We start from the raw sequence: 12,580 nt of genomic DNA on the forward strand, positions 1-12,580 counted from the left end.
TTTTCATCTTACTCATCATACTCTTTTTCCTTAATTTTTTTGTGCTTTTATTGGTGCATTATAGTCTCATACTATATGTAATTCCTGTTGACAGTGACACACATGCACAGCTCTTGGTAACCCCTTCCTGCTTCCTCCCTCCCAATACAGAGTGCCCACATTGACGCTGGAGTATATTCACATGCATACACATAGGCTATGGTAGCAATTCTGTTAATGAACCTAGGTCTTCCTCCACCCCTACCCTTAGATCTCCTCCCTGGCTCCCCTGAGGCTTCTCCTCATCACCTGGAGTCTCTCTTGTATCACAGTTACTCCCTCTCCTGCTCATATTAAAGAAAACATATGACCCTTCAGTCTCTGTGATTGGCTAATTTAACGTAACATAATGTTCTCCACATCCTTCCATCTTCTTGCCAACAGAATTGTGCAAGTTGTAATTTTATTTTTCTTTATTGCTGAGTTGCTCATCATGTTCTGAGTGAGGAATATGTGCCTCAGAGCCGGTTCTCGGCTTCAAGAATTTCTCACGCAGGCTTCATTTCATGGGATCATACGACGGTGTTATGCTGTGATGCTCACGGCGTTCCTTAGGACAACCCAGGACCTAACGCCGGTGGCTGGTGGCCATGTGTCTTGGCGCCTCTCGCCATGGTCACAAGCTCTGCGTTGCTCTCTGGGCCTTTTCCCGCCTTCTCAAATTGCTCAGTGATCCTTCCTGCCCTGCCTTCCTCCTTAGGGGCTCACCTGGTTCCCACAACACCACCAGCATCATACACCACCCCTCTTCCTGTCCAGGAAACAGAAATGCCAGGGAATCTGCCGGTCTCCCTCCACCCAAGACCTTGAAAAGCTGGTTCTAATCTAATTTCGAGAGGCCACTTGAAAGCAGATCAAAGCTGGCCATTGCTGTCACCTCTTAGTTTTAGAATAATGTTTTAAACAAGGATGGTTTTGTGTGTGTGTGTGTGTGTGTGTGTGTGTGTGTGTGTGTGTGTTACTGAGGATTGAACCCAAATGCATTCTACCTCGGAACTATATCCCCAACACTTTTGATTCTTTGCTTTTGAAGCAGGGTCTCTCTGGGTTGCTGATGGTCTGCATTGCTGAGGCTGTTCTTGAACCTGGGATCTTTCTGTCTCAGCCTCCCATGTACTAGGATTGCAGGCATGTGCCACCACACCTGGCTTCCTTTACATCTTAAAATCTATTTCACAAGATAAGATTTTCAAAAATCAATCATACTCATCTGTCCCCCTTTTTACAGTTCCTTATTACTTAAGTTACAGATTTTCAAGTGACTCCATGTTTTACAGAAATTAATTCCCTATGTAAACAGAGCACCACTGTGCTTTCCTTAACAATTTATTTTTTCCTTAGATATTTTTGGATGTTCTCCTTCTTAAAGATTTTAATTAATTTTGGAGCAAAAGCTCAAGTTAGAAGAAGAACAACAACAACAAAAAACCATTGTGGACTGACATCTGACGTAGTGGGTTTAGCAAAATGCTATTTGCTGGCCTTGCCATATACGGAATAAATCTCCTGGTCCACCTCTTCATCTGCTGTTATCAAGGCCATGTTCTCCGGGGACTGCTGCTGCTGCTAACCCCAACATCTCTCCCTCCCCAAAGCAACAGCAGAAGAGTCAAGGAGACCCAGGCCTTTCTGCTGCCTTTTGAGGTCCTCAGGGATCTCTCTCTTCCCATGACTCTTGCTCCTCTGTTTCACTCCCTCCATTCTTCCCTTTTCTGTTTTAGGTAATGCTGAACTTGGGCAAATTAAGTTGCAAATCTCATATAAAGTATGGAGCTGGGTTTTCCTTTGTGATATAAGTTGAGACATTTTTGTTTCAATAAGCCCTTTTACAAGTATATTTGTTAAGCTTTTGAGGTAAAACAGAAACAAGTTTTGTATACATTATTTAAGGACTTTTGAAGATACTCTATTTTTATAAGTGGGAAAGTTAATCGGTGGTGCATGCTTATAATCCCAGTATCTGGGAGGCTGAGACAGGAGGGTCGCAGGTTAGTAGCCAGACTCATCAATTTAGGCTCTCCACAACTTAGTGAGACCCTGTTTCAAAATAAAATAAGGCTGGGGATGTAGCTCAGAGGTAGAAAAGTACCACACAGAAGACAGGAAAATAGACAGGAGAAGAAGAAGATACTTTTTTTTTTTTTTTTGGTAGTACTGGGGTTCCTGGAAGCCCTTCTACCTCCGGGCTACACTCCCAGACCTATTTTATATTTTTATATTTGGAAACAGGGTCTCTTAAGCCAGCACAGCTGGCTTCGAACCAGCGCGATCCTCCTGTCTCCGCCTCCCAAGCGCGGGGATTACAAGCGTGCGCCACCATGCCCGGCGTGATACTTTAGATTTTGAATTTTATACTGGGAATATTATTTTGGTTTCCCCTCATACATATCATTAGAGCAACCATAAAGAGCTATTTTGCTGTGAGCTGAAAATTGATTTGAAATGAAAATAAAACTGATTTTTTTGTTTAAAGGGAGGGTGATTATTACTGAAGTTAAAAGGTAGCGTTTACACCCTGGATAACTATAAAGTCAAACAAATAACAAAATTCCAAGAAGATGCATTAATTGGCTGTAGGTTAATTCATTTTACGCCTATGTTATTTAGCGTTTTCACGTGTTTATCTATTAATACAGCCAAGTATGGGCTCCACAACTGAGCCCTGTTCAAGGAACTAACAATACAAAGATGATATTGTTACAGGTGGGAATAACAAACTGGCCCCACACTGGCCACTCCCCTAGTTAGTCTGGGGTCTTTTGGATTGCCCCCTCTCTTTGGAGGACATAGCAGAACCATCTTGCGCTTTCTCTCCTGCAGGGCAGCCACCGATCACAACGTGGATAATACAACCGAGATCCTCAGGGAGTGGCTGAAAAACGTGCAGAGACTCTATCACTACGTGGAGTGGAGACCTATGGATGAGCCCGAGTGAGTAGCAGGAGCGAGCCGGTGAACTCACGGCTTGCCCTTCCTCCTCAAGCATTCCCCAGCCCCCGGCACCCCCGGTCTTGGGGGCAAGTGAGACCTTTCATTGTCTTCTGTCTCTGTAGCTGAGCAAGTTACAAACGCTTGCCATCTCCTTTGACAAATTTTCATGGTGTCCTCTTCTTCTTTACCCCTGCGACTGCCAGCCAAGTCCAGTTTTCATCAGCTCACAAATAAATTACCGAAGTGGCCTATAGTTTCAAATATGGGTCTTATTTGTTGATATGTTAAATATAAACCAATTATATTTTTCCTTTTTTTGGTATGCCTTTAGTTTTAAATATAGGTCTTATTTGTTGATATTTTGAGTATAAAGTTTTTTCTTTCTTTTTTTTGGTACTAAATTTTTTTTCAATACTGGGGATGAAACCCAGGGGCATTCTACCTCTGAGCTACACCTCCAGTCCTACTTTTTTATTCTTTATTTTGAAACAGGTTCTCACTAAGTTGCAGAGGTCCTCACTAAGTAGTTGAGGCTGGCTAGGAACCTACAATCCTCCTGTCTCAGCCTCCAAAGTACTGGGATAACAAGCGTGCACCACCATGCCTGGCTGAGTATAAACCTCTTAGACTCGAGGGATCATAGTGAAAAGTTTGTATAGTTTGTATACACACCTTGCTTTTTTCACTTATCATATCTTGGCAATTATTATATAGTTTATCTGTCAGCATTCTTACAGACATAATCTAAATATTTGACCACATAACTTAGAGGAAAGAAGATATATTTTCTTATAGTTTCAGACTCAATCCGTGTGAAGCTGGGGACCGTGGGTCTCAGGCATGGTGGAGGGAGAGCACTTGGGCTCTTTATATCAGGGAGGCCAGCAGCAAGAAAGGGAGCAGAGGAAGGAACCATTTATATAATCCCCAAGGCCACACCCCCAGGGACCCACCTCCAGCCACACCCTGCTGACCTACAGGTACCATACAGGTAAATCCATTACACTAGATCCACTTCTGGGATTACAACCCTCGTGACTCACTTACATCAGCCCCAAACAATAAGACAGCTCTTCTATATCCAAGTCATCCTACACCCTGCGCTGTCAAGCCAATCTACCTAAAATGCAACTGAAGCAGATTCACCTCTCTCGCGAGGATGCCCATGATTCTCAAGGCCCTACAGGACAAAGTTCAGATATCTGAGTCTTATATGTAAAAGGGTTCATCAACCTAGCACCCAAATCTCCTGCTTTTTCCCCCAGAGAAAACCCACCCTATCCACAATGCTCCTTCCATTTTCACCCCCATATTCCTGCTTCTGCGGTCCCAAAAGTACTTTTCCTTTTTTGTAAACAATTTCTATCCTAAATCACAGCTACTACAAAAAGCTATTCCTAATCACTCCAGCTATAAAGATCTGCCTTTCTTTCAAGAACTGGATTGCTCACTTTCTACATCATCCTTTCAACACTTAAATAGCATTGTTAATTAACTATGTAATTAACTATGTAATTTATGCATTAAAATAACTTACAGGCTCTTTGGCAGGGGCTAGAGTATGCAAACATTCTATATCCCCTCCCCCATGTTATATTCATGGCAGGCACTAAACTAATATCGGTTGGATGAATAAATGTGTAAGAGCAAGAATAAATGTGTTTTAAACCCACTGTTGTAAATGTTCCCAAAACTACTAGAGTTCTACCTCAAGGATTTATAGAAAGACAATGATTGAGTTGCCTGAATTTTGTTCCAGGATAAGGAATTTTTTGAAAGTCACATTTCTATAGTAGTAGTAGTAGTAGTAGTAGTAGTAGTAGTAGTAGTAGTGATGGTGATGATGATGATGATAAATGTAATTTTAGAACAAATGAGTTCTCCTGGCCTCTCAGTATATTACGTATATAATCCAAGTATATGGTCTGTATATCAAACAAAATTTAACAGTGAAGTTTAAAAATATAAAAGATTTTTAGATCCTCTTTTGGTGTTCCTTGCAGTGGAATTTAGCCTAACTTTTAAAATTTACACAGAAAGATTTTGTGGATACACCTTGCATTTCTATAATGTTCTCTGTAGCTGGACTCTGACTACTTATATTACATGCCAAGGTCGATGTGAAAAATATTAGAGAAGGCATTATTTTTTGGCAATATGTTCAGAAAAACAAGAATTCCGCTGATTTTCATTGAAGCAGTAACTGGGGAAGACATTTCGAAGAATTCCTGCACTGTACCTAGTTTTATTAACCATATTTGTATAGATATGGTCTCATTGATTTTGTAACTTTCTTTTTTCATTCACTAAGACGAGTGTGGTACTGACCCAGTGGCAGGAATTTGAAGTGGTGGCCAGTGCCGGGTGCTGTGAGAGCATCAATGTCCATTCTAGTTGAGAGTGTCCAAAAGATTCTGGAGAGGGTAACGTCTTGTTTACTTGCCTTTGTGGCCATGTAAAAGTCCTGGCCTGGCCTTTTGGTGGATGTTGATAGAAACCCCTAGGACGTTATACATCTGCTCTATGACTTCACTTTACAGGGGTTAGATAGATCAGTGCCTTGGGCTCCGTGAAATCTTCTTCTGAGATTCCACCAAGTAAACTGAACCTTTGGTTTTCCTGGGAAAATCCTATTCTTCATTTCCATTATTTCATATTTTTCATATTTTTACACAGTGATACCAATTTAATGACATAAAAGGCATAGAAGAGCATGAGATTTAGGATTAAGCTGTCTGAATTTGAATTTTTCTTATGCTCTTTATTAACTATAACTGGGCAAATGACTTAACTACTCTATACCAATCCTCTTACCTGTGAAATGAAGACTATGTCGGTACTCTTTTATTTGTATATATGTATGCATGCACGTATGCATGTATTTATTTATTTATTCATAGTTATTCTACCTCTGAGCTACACTCCCCCAGCCTTTTTATGTTTTTGTTTTGAAACAGGGTCTCACTAAGTTGCTGAGGTGTCTTGCTACATTGCTGAGGCTGTCCTTGAAGCTGTAATCCTCCTGTCTTAGCCTCCCAAATACTGAGATTACAGGCATGAACCACTACACCGGGCTTCCTAGGGCTCTTGTTAGAGAAATATTTAATATAAAAACTCCTGTGTTCAATGAGCAGTAAGTTTCTCAATATCTCATTGCTGGAGTTTCCTTATCTGCGATAGTAAGAGAGTAAGATAGTAAAAGTATCTCATTCCTAGTTGATGAGGATTACATAAATTGGTAGATATGAATATTTAGAACAAAGACTTTTTTAGGCACTGAGCATTTATAAGCTAATATTATGATTCTTTCAGATCTTATCCTGATGAAATTGGACCCAAGCACTGGCCAAGCTCCCGGTTTTCCCATGTCATGAAACTACGACAGGCAGCCCTGCGAACTGCGAGGGAAAAATGGTCAGACTACATTCTGGTAAAAGCAGATGCTTGATTTCTTGACAACTGCTATATAGAAGTGTCCAAATTGATTGTACCAATACTAGGACCGTGAGAAGAGTTGAAACAACCTTTTGGCTAGGCACCACTAAATGCTCAAGGGAAAATTTTGGTAACTTAATATTACAATATTAAGATTTAATCTAGATCCTTCTCCTGCTGTGGATATTCAGTGAATTGATAAACAAGGAAGCTCCTGAACCATCTGCTCTCTTTCATGTAACAGAAACAAGAAACTCCAAATCTTTTTAGTTCAAGAAAGATGGTGTAGGCAAAGAAATATAAACTGTATTAATAAATTTCTTGGAAGAAATTGAAGGACATAAAAAAATGGTTGTATAGGAGGAGATTTAAGTGAACACCTCAGAAACTCTGTTTCCTTTTGTTCCCAAGATATTTGGGAAGTGAAATCTCTTATTTGGCTTCCTGGTTACTGCTAATTCTACGGGGCTTTCATGTAGGATTTCTCTTCATATCTAAAGAGGAGTGGTCCAGAAAAATGCTTGTCCTGATGATTACAAATTCTTTTAGTCAGTTTTTCTATTGCTATGACCAAAATACCCAACAAGCAGGAGTTAGAAGAGGAAAGATTTATTTGGTTCACAGTTTTAGAGGTTCAGTCCAAAGTCAGCCAGCTTCAAGACTAACCATGGTGGCAGGGCACGTGGTGGCTGTGGCTGGGAAGCAGAGCGATTGATGGGAGGGGTCGTGGGACATACCGCATCCTCAAGGTCAGGCCTGCAGTGGCACACCTCTCCTAGCCATGCCCCGCCCTGAGACTTGCTGCATTGGGGACCATACTTTCAATATATGAGTCTTAGGGAGACATTCTAAAAGGATGCCATAACAGGAATCCATTAATCCTACTCCTCCATGACTCTGTCTCAATTGGAAAGGATGGCTTTTCCAGAAAAACAAGGAATAGTCCCTTTCCCTTATAGAAACTACCCCCTCCATGTTCTTTGTGCAAATGTTTTCCAGGATAACCCTAGAAATTGCACCAATAAAACATGTATGGGCATCTGCTTTCACTAGACTCTGATTCCTTTTTTTTTTTTTTTTTTTTTTGCAGTACTGGGGATGGAACCCAGGGGCATTCTACCTCCGAGCTACACCCCCACCCTATTTTTTTTTCTTATTTTTTTTTTAAACAGGGTCTCACTGAGTTGCAAGAAGCCTCACTAAGTAGCTGAGGCTATCCACAAACCGCGATCTTCCGGTCTCAGCCTCCTGAATGCTGGGATTACAAGCATGCGCCACCACACCCAGCCTTAGACTCTGATTCTTAAGAGAATGAAAATAATTTTGCCTTATGTCCCTCCCCAGGCCCTCAAACACTCCAAAAATCAGCCTAAAAATTCTTACAACACACTTTCATCACAAGTAATTTCATTTAATTTTTTCAAATTGTACAGACAATATTTAACATTGTAAATATCTACATATATATATATATATATATATATATATATATATATATAAACTATTTAAATGTCATGGAAATGGAAATATACAAATGCCAAACTACGAAAGTTTTACAGCCTCACCAATTTTGTGAGGCTCTCAGCAATAACCTAGTAAGACCTTGTTTCCAAATAAGAAATAAGATTCCCTGGGGGTGTAGCATGGAGGTAGAATTCCTCTAGGTTCAATTCCCAGCACCACAAAAAAAAAAAAAAAATTTTTTTTTTGATGAGCAGCTTGACTGTCATAAGAATGAATACTTTCAATCATTTTAAAAATTGTGGTAAAATATACCTAAAATACAATTCAACATTTTAGCCATTTTAAGTGTACAATTCAGTATGATTGTTTCTTTCGTATCATTTCTTTGTAATGGTGGAATCCATTGTCTCCATTTCTCTGAGAATAAACCAAGGTGAATGTGAACTTCTGACAAGAATGAGAATCAATGTTAACATGAGTTTCTTCTGGAGAAGCTCATGCTATTTGGTTAGCATCAGTTGATATAATGTACTTTAAATAAAAAGTCTATTTGTAACGTTAAAATAGCATTGATGGATCTGTTCTGGGCCATCCTAGCATTACTATTAAAAGTCTAAATAGGTCTTCCAATTTGTACCAACAGCAGGCACTCATTAAGAGTGTTTGAGTGAATCTTTAAGGCTCGGAAGCTGTTAACTTCTTGTGCATAAGCCATTAACCAAGGAGTGGGTCGGGTCCTAGTTGAATTTGTGCCTGGTAGAGCAATGCCCATTCATTCATGTTATGCAGATCTAAATATGTGGGAGTTAGATTAAATGTATTTTCACTGAATAAAAGAAACCCAGTTGCAATGGGTTTCACTACACAGGTTAGAGATAACTGCCAATTCCATCTCTCATGATGCTTAGATGCGCTGGAAGATGCTTAGATGGCCTGAAGCCATGACTGAAGATTACCTTTTCACCTGACGTTACCCTTTTCTTCTCCTAGTTCATAGATGTCGATAATTTCCTGACTAATCCACAGACCCTCAGCCTCATGATTGCAGAAAATAAAACCATCGTGGCCCCCATGCTGGAGTCCAGGGGCCTGTACTCCAACTTCTGGTGTGGAATCACGCCGCAGGCAAGTCTTGGTGCATGAATTAAGGCTGTGAGCTTTAACAAGACGGTGCTCTCTGCACGGTAGCCACCTCCCAACTTCTCATTTCCTCCCTGACAGAGAGTGTCACTATGTTACTAGAGCAAGCATTTTCAGGAGAAGAGATAAATCCAGGTCTCATGCCACAACCCAGTGGCTCTTCTGTATAAAACAATGATGAAGAAAATATTCGAAAGAGCTAAGCCTTAGAAGCTTCAAATTAACCAACAAAGCATGCTGGGTTTTGCATCTTCTCCCTCCTCCAATTCAAAGATTTTTAAAATTTACATTTGTCATTACAAAATCAACATTGAGAACACAACAGAAAACTTAGAAATGGAAAAAAGTAAAACAACAATAAAATATATTCAATCCCACCATGGTAACAGTGACATAGATAGAGGCTTGTGTGTTCTTAATAACTATACTGTCATCAAGTAGATGTATACTACAATTTATTTACCTTCCTCTTAGTTTGAACAACATTTAAGCTGTTTGCAACTTTCAGCTATTATAATGACCATCATGATTAACACAAATTTTCCCTACTTAAGATTATTTCCTGAGGATAGCTTCTTAGAAGTGGAATTACTGAGTCAAAGAGTATAAATATTTTGTTGACCTTTGATATATGTTGTCAAGTTTATTTCCATGGAGCTGTAATGATTAAAACTGACATGGTAGCTTGTTTTTCCAAAATTCAAGTTAAAAAAATATGAATTTCCATCATTTCTTTTTTTTCCCCATAGTAAAAATTTCAGAGTCTAGAGGTCTTTACAGTGAATATTTTAGCTGGTTATATTTTTCATTCTTTAGTTAATGTGTTATCAGGATAGATTAATACAATATTCATCAATGTAGAATAAAGTTGTACCAAGGGGAAAAATGCATGTCAAATGTGTTATTATTGCCAGAGGGTTAAATTTTGTCTGTCTTTTAAGTTTGGTCTAGTTTGGGATGAGAAAAGAGAACAGTATCACCAGATACGGTGGCACACACCTGTAATCCCAGTACTTTAGAGGCTGAGACAGGAGACTCACAGGTTTGAGGACAGCCTCAGCAGGTAGTGAGACTCTCATGAACCTAATGAGACCCTGTTTCAAAATAAAAAATAAAAATAGGGCTGGAGGTATAGCTTGTGGGAATAATGCCCCTGGGTTCAATCTCCAGTACCACAAAAAAAGAGGAGGAGGAGGAGGAGGAGGAGGAGGAGGAGGAGGAGGAGGAGGACAACAAGGAGGACGAGGAGGAGGAGGAGGAGGAGGCGGAGGAGGAAGAGGAGGAGAAGAAAGAGGAAGAGAACGAGGAGGAGGAGAAGGAGGAAGAGGAGAAGGAGGAGGAGGAGAAAAGGAAGAAGAGGAGGAGGAGGAGAAAGAGGAGGAGGAAGAGGAGGAGGACGACGAGGAGGAGAGGAGGAAGAGGAGAAGGAGGAGGAGGAGAGGAAGAGGAAGAGGAGGAGGAAGAGAAGGAAGAAGAGGGAGAGGAGAAGGAAGAGAAGGAAGAAGAGGAGGAGGAGGAGGAGGAGGAGGAGGAGGACGACGAGGAGGAGGAGGAGGAGGAGGGGGAGAAAAGAGAGACCAGTAGTATACTGATAAATGTTTAACAACTAGTTTCTGGGGGCAGGGGGCCTGATTGGTAGCATTTGCCAATTATTATGATTTAAATACCCTTTTCTGCTGGGCGTGGTAGCGCACGCTTGTAATCCCTAAGCTTAGGAGGCAGAGACAGGAGGATCACGTAGGTTCGAAGCCAGCCTCGCTGGCTTAAGAGACCCTGTTTCAAAAAAAAAAAATATATATATATATATACACTCCCAGAGTGTATATATATACACTCCCACATATATATACACTCCCACATATATATATGGTCTGGGAGTGTAGCCCCAAAAAATATATACACTCCCAGAGTGTATATATATACACTCCCACAAATATATACACTCCCACATATATATATGGTCTGGGAGTGTAGCCCGGAGATAGAAGGTTTCTAGGAACCCCAGTACCACCAAAATAATAAATAAATAAATAAATAAATAAATAAATAAATAAATATTCCTCTCCCCCATCAAAACTACTTAAATGTTGTTTAAGCCAAACACAGTTTTGATTTTTTTCCGTTTTTGTGGCACTGGCAATTGAACCCAGTGCCTTCTTGCATCCTGGGCAAGTGCTCTACCACTGAACTATGCCCCCAGGCTTGTTTAAGCTGAGGAAAAGTTTAACTAAACTGCACTATGACGACTAGATTACATAGTTATAAAAATAAAATATGCAGAGTTGCCATCTGAGATTACTACCAAAGTGATGAGAATTAATATTTTTTTTTTACAAATTCAAGCTACTAACATTTCAGCTGGTTTGCAAAATTTCTGAAAATTTAGCAGTCAGCACTTCTAGCACACAACTAGATAAGGCATTCATTTGTTGAAATTATTTCTTCTAAAAATCATTCAAAAGAGATTTTGAATGATTTTTATTACCTATGTCTTTTGAGGAGGCAATGCATTCATATATAGTTTCTTAGGAGAAAATGCAATATTATGTAAAATTTGGTTTATAAGAAGCATTGTTTTACATGACAGAATTATTTGAGGTTTGTTTGGGGTTTTTTATTTTGTTTTTTTTTTAATGAGTTAGGCTTTGCCATCAAGTACAAAAGGGATGGAAAGGAAGTTACCAGAGACTATTATTTTCTTTAATTTTAAAAGCAAATAGGAAAAAAATGCTTGCTTACTATGCCAGTAAAACTCAATTTTGTGCAACTTAAGGCAATTATAATTTTCTTCCCTTCTCTTCTGGCTTTCTACCAGCCTTAGTCAGGCTTTTACTAGGGCAGGAACAGAAATGACCAATGGCTTCATTAGCCCAAAGCAAGGCAGGCCTGGTTTCCCGAACCTTTAAACACACCCCAAACAAAATGACCTGGGTGTTGTCTGGCCAGTGAATGGGGAATTGTCACCAATAAAATTCAATTCATGTGGAAAAAGAGACGCAGCCATGTCTCTGCCTCTCTGGGGGAGGTGCATTAGGCCTCTTTTCTTTTTCGATTTCCTTCCCTACCATCCCCTTCTCAGGATATTCAGTGATTCCCCACTGTCATGAATTCCCAAGCTTCCCCTTCTAAGAATGAGAGTTCCTAAGAAGCCTAGAACTTTATATTGGACCTGAGTCCTTACAGGCCCTTTGGAGAACCAGCGCTCTCTTTACCCCATGGAAGAACACTCATAAGCTGAAGGGTTGGGAGAACCCAGAGAGGTGCAGGATGGGCCAGAGGAGGGATAAGATGACTCCAGGTCTCCCAGGGTCTAAGTCTTGGTTTGTGATCCTCCTATCCTTTGCATGGTCCACGTTAGGGTTTCTTTGACTGGAACATTTCTTCTAGACACTGCAGGGGATATCGGAGTAGAAGAGGCTGCAGGCACTAAAGCGAGGGCCCTGATATCACCAAGGGGAATGCACGCATAAAGTAATGTGGGCTAAAGACTTCACTAGGAGATGGATATCTGTAGTCCCAGTGCTTGGGGGGCTGAGATGGGAAAATCACAGGTTCGAGGCCGGCCTCAGCA

General features: G+C 40.3%; 1 protein-coding gene across 1 annotated transcript in view; it reads left to right on the plus strand.

Moving 5' to 3' along the window:
- The window catches only part of COLGALT2 (collagen beta(1-O)galactosyltransferase 2), a gene marked incomplete at both ends in the record, with an annotated part of 107,763 nt that overhangs the window by 62,701 nt on the left and 32,482 nt on the right, over positions 1–12,580 (plus strand). The window contains 3 exons of the mRNA XM_080699002.1: positions 2,860–2,970; positions 6,283–6,400; positions 8,860–8,994. Of these exons, the coding sequence (XP_080555128.1) occupies positions 2,860–2,970; positions 6,283–6,400; positions 8,860–8,994 (364 nt within the window). The remainder of the gene's footprint in view (positions 1–2,859; positions 2,971–6,282; positions 6,401–8,859; positions 8,995–12,580) is intronic.

Source organism: Muscardinus avellanarius (assembly GCF_963383645.1).
Source record: "Muscardinus avellanarius genome assembly, chromosome: 7".
NCBI classification, from domain to species: domain Eukaryota; kingdom Metazoa; phylum Chordata; class Mammalia; order Rodentia; family Gliridae; genus Muscardinus; species Muscardinus avellanarius.